This window comes from Telmatherina bonti (assembly GCF_933228915.1).
Source record: "Telmatherina bonti genome assembly, chromosome: 19".
Lineage (NCBI taxonomy): Eukaryota > Metazoa > Chordata > Actinopteri > Atheriniformes > Telmatherinidae > Telmatherina > Telmatherina bonti.
The window spans coordinates 13,267,036-13,271,667 of NC_136617.1; the positions used below are offsets into that span (position 1 = coordinate 13,267,036).

The 4,632-nt window shown below is 35.0% G+C and overlaps 1 protein-coding gene across 1 annotated transcript in view; it reads right to left on the reverse strand.

Annotated features, from left to right (window-relative positions):
• LOC306770170 (semaphorin-6D-like) overlaps positions 1–2,272 on the reverse strand; it is a gene marked incomplete at both ends in the record, with an annotated part of 80,963 nt that extends 78,691 nt beyond the window's left edge. Inside the window, 3 exons of the mRNA XM_079258997.1 lie at positions 728–785; positions 1,710–1,824; positions 2,122–2,272. Of these exons, the coding sequence (XP_079115123.1) occupies positions 728–785; positions 1,710–1,824; positions 2,122–2,272 (324 nt within the window). The remainder of the gene's footprint in view (positions 1–727; positions 786–1,709; positions 1,825–2,121) is intronic.
• Positions 2,273–4,632: the final 2,360 nt, after the last annotated feature.

Below are 4,632 nucleotides of genomic sequence, written 5' to 3' on the forward strand. Positions count from 1 at the left end.
CAAATAAAAAAAAAAAAACTTGTTGAAATTGTTAGATCTGTAATGTTATATTTGTATTGGTGAGGTAACTTCAGACAAGATGAGTAATTTATTAAAACCTAATGAAATCTTATACAGTTATAACAGCAATAATAACAATACCCACAATAATGTTCCTATAAACAGATTTGGTATTGGCAAATATCGGTATCGGCAGATCGGCAAATTTCAGATATCGGTATTGGATCGAATCTCTCAAGAAGTGGATCGGTGCATCCCTAGTTCTTCCATTTTTTACTTGATATATTTTAAAACCTACTTGGTGGAAAAGCTGAAAAATACTGTGCAATAAATCCAAAAAAGAGAAGCTGTTTTATTCCTTGTTAAAAAACTAACTTTAAACATCGATGCATAAAACCTGTCAAACTTATTTATATGCTTTCCAAGCCACAGGTCTTAATCAGGTTCAAAACTACAAACATACAAACAAGTTTTAAATAGCAGATTTCTTATTGATACATTACTTTATGAATGAAAATGTTTTTTCTTAAAACAAGGTATAGTTTTTGTTATTTTTAATGCATCAACAACAAATTCTGAGCTCAAAAGGAAGCAGTTCGAGGGGCTAATGTGAAAACATAGCTAATCTACTTATTTTTTACATCTTGAATACTTGATACAAACATGTTTATGTTCTTTAAAAGCAATAAATCTAAAAATAAACTGCATATCATGTAAATTTACTCACCAGCTGTGGAACAAACGCCTCTGAAGCTGTCGTCAGATTTACAGCAAACACATGATCCCTAGGGAGTTCAAAGCACAGTCAGGACTCACCACACAGATTTACACCTCGCAGGGGATTTTAAGGATTCAGATGAATGTAATAAATGTTTATATTTATCCGATAAAAAAACAAGAACAACATGACCACAATTCCATAAAGACAGGATTACCAGTACCATAAGCAATCAAAAGTTAAAGTAAAAAAAAAAAAAAAAAAAAAAAAGATAACTTTTATTTGAATGTGAGCCGAATTTAAAGCAGATAAAACATTTAACAAAAATCATGAGGAAACCAACACTTATGTCGTTACTGTTGAACTGTTTGATTAAAATTTTGTCAAACTACTAAAAAAAAATAGTTTGCATTTCTAGAGTCCAAAATAATGCTTTAAATCATGTTAAAATAAAAAATAAAAAAAAAATTAAAAAAAATCTGCAAATTAAAAACAATTGCATAGTCAACTATAGGATGTGTTGCCGGTTAACTGTCTGTTAACCAAGAAATAAATTTAGTTTAAAGAGTTTAATGTTAATTCAGTTTTGTCGTTTGTTTGTTTTTTTCTTAGCTACCACAAAAAAGTGTGTAAATCTAAACACTGTGTGGACACTTTTTACTTAAATGTGTTTTTGATTTGTTTATTAATATTGTTTAATATTAAAATGCTTCTTCAACTTCAGTAAATTTGATTTAGATGGGAAGTGCTGGATCAGACCACTGGTCCTGACCAATCAGAGCAGAGTTGCTTAACAATTCACTCTTTGCTATTTGATAAGTAATTGAGTATTTGAAGTGTATTTTATTTGATTTAGTACTACTATTTTAATAGAATGCTTGCCATTCTACTTATATTATTTAGGTAAAATTATTAACGGTAGCTTTCAGAAGGATTAAACCATAAGCATTAGGATGTTCCTCCCAAAAATACACGACTCGCATGTGCTGACCTCGCTGCAATGTACAGCATATGGTTGATCCGTAACATTCTCTGAAAGTCAAGACCCAGACGCATCGTGTCGTTGTCCTGAAGCAAGCCCTGAAAACTCGGGTACTGGTACGATTCTGCAAAGAAAAACGACAACATTACGAATTTCTATGTTCAGTGATCTTGTTTACATGTATGTAGCAGCTTAGTTTATCACAGCAAATAAAGATACTTCCTGCTTTGCAGTGAAATTTCACTTTTTCCATGTTTTAATTGTCTATGAAATATTTTGTTTATGCAAAAACTGTTTTATCAACTGGAGAGAAAAATATGTACATTTTAACATTATGTTACATTTACTGCTTCAATTAGAAACATATTGAGATGAAAATGGCAATGTGTGCTATTAGCACCAATTAAAGGCACCAACTTACGCTCTGAGCTGACCACGCTGAGTGGCTCCATGTCTTTGGGGAACAACGTAGTTGAGGCCGACTTGGAGAGTAAACAGGAAGTCAGTAAGAGCATCAGCATCAGCAGCAGAAATGGCGGCCGCCAAAACAACAGCCAGTTGGTTGGTGCCATTTTGTAGAAAAGCTTGCAGAAAAGGGGTTAATGGGTGGTGGTAATGTCAGCAGGTCATGGCATGTGTTCACTGTGAAAAGACAGAAGAAAAAAAAAAAAAAGAAAATCAGTCTCCCCTGGACCATCATCTTCATCTGTATATTATTTCTCTTAAATTATGTGGTATTAACATTTAGCTAACAGTTAGACCTCCTCAAATTGGGTTGCAAAGCCCAACAGCGAAAAACGCAATCAATTACAAACTAATAGCATGTTTATGTATAAATATTGCTCGCACACAAACATGCACTGACACAAAAGTCATAATTATCAGGATAACATACTTTGTTGTCATAGCAACAAAGTGACTTTGAGGATCTAGTTAGGTGCAGAGAAAATCGGATGATATTCAGTGGTTTTACGGAGCTTTAATGGCTTTGAGCTAATGTTTGTACATTAGGCAGGGATGTAAGTGTTTATTTTAGTGACTTAGTCTGCAGCCTGCACTTCCATAGTTTGGTGATCCATCATTTGTGTTTCAGTTTTCCAGAGGAAGCTGCAGGTGTTAAGACCTCAATTAGTTTAGTTACTGTTGAGCTCATCTGCCCTAAGGTAGCATTTTAACAAACTGCTTTAATTTATTCTGTTTTCTGCAACAAAGTAATTAACACTTGAGTAAAACCTCCAGTAAGGTCAAATTATTTTATTACTGAAGCAAGGCAAAATTACAAGTCATCCCCCAACCCCGCCCGCCCCCCTTCTTTTTTTTTTTTTTTTTTTTTTTTTAGTAAGATATGGGCAGACAGCATGGTACGGTGGTCTGACGGTACAACTCAGCAGCTCAGTAAGCTCAGCAGGTTGGTACACACTGCTATGAAGGTGATGGGGAAGAAGGACTACCTGTCCCTTCCTTCAGACAGTCTATGATTATCCTATTCTTAGGCAGGTTTGCAAATGCTCCACACAGAATATGAGCTTTAGCTATGCGGCAGATGATAGAGACCCCCTGCGGTAAACTTCAACACTATGAAGACACATTTGTGCCAACTTCACTCAAGCTGCCCGAGTCCAGAGTCAATGTGCAAAGATCCATGATCTAATGTTGTTTCTAGCATATATTTCTGTATTGTTAGTACTTTCTGGGTGTGAGTAATGTGTAATAGGTCTTGAAGGTGGGACAGGATGTGCGAAACATGTACAGACAAAGCACTGTTTACTTGGGGCTGTTTTGTTGACACTGAGTGCGTTTCCATGACACCCAGAATTGCTCAAAAACTAAATGTCGCAATAAAAAATACGAATGAAAACATCTACATTTTAAAAGAAGTCTCAAATATTGCTTAAAGGTTTTACGCTCTCAAAGTGCTTGTACAGATGTTTTGATACAGAAACATATCTCAAAAGTGTAATAGTGACACTTTTTTCGCATTTTCGTGTCCCCGGACATGACGTGGGTTGTCACGACCAGTTCATTTCTGGTCAAGATGGCGTGGTGTGTAACAAACAGCAGCAAGTTTCAGACTTTTATAAAAGAAGATGTGGGAAAAAAAATTTGAAAAGCCGTACCAAATTCTCAGCACGAGTAGAAAACCCCAAAATTATGCTACTAGCCTACTTTCCATAAACCGAAACTTTTGTAAAATCTTGTGAGTGAGTGATTTTACTAGACTTGAGGATATAGCGCTAAACACTGTTCAATGAAAACATGAGCAAATCGTAATTGTTGTTTCTTGAATCTAAACAAATAAAAATGTACTAGAAACGCAGCTACACGTTTTGCTTATTAAGCTGCTATTTTACACAGCATTGACTAATTTCTCTGTGACAAATAATGTTATTGTTATAAGTTTTTATGACCTTTTGATTTTGAAACTTTTTTTTTCTGATTCATGATTTTTACTTGACGGATTGTGCAATTTTTGTTGAAAAACACTAAACATGAAACTTCCAGAAAGCACCTTCTGGGTGTAATTTACAGAATACAGTTTCAAAATAAGTTACAAAGTAAAAATATGTCTAAAACATACCTTACACATAAAATGAGAGCTTTTTTTTTATGTCCTCAACTCACATGGATCTCATGACTGAAAGTTGTGAAATATTTTTTTGGAATGTGGGTGTGTGAGGTTAATTTCAGCCAACCTGTCATCCTCTGCCACCAAAAAAAAAAGAAAATATGACAAATGACTGAGCTCTGTAAGACGAGTTACAGCTTTCAATACCAATGGGCTTTCAGTGTGTAAGTCTGTGTGTGTGCTTGTGGGTGTGCACAGATGTGTGTTTTATTCTTTAAATCATTAATTTGGTGCTCGGAGCCAAAGCAGCACCGATGTCAATTCTCATTCGCCGAGACAAGCCTGAGACAAGCCTGAGACAAACTA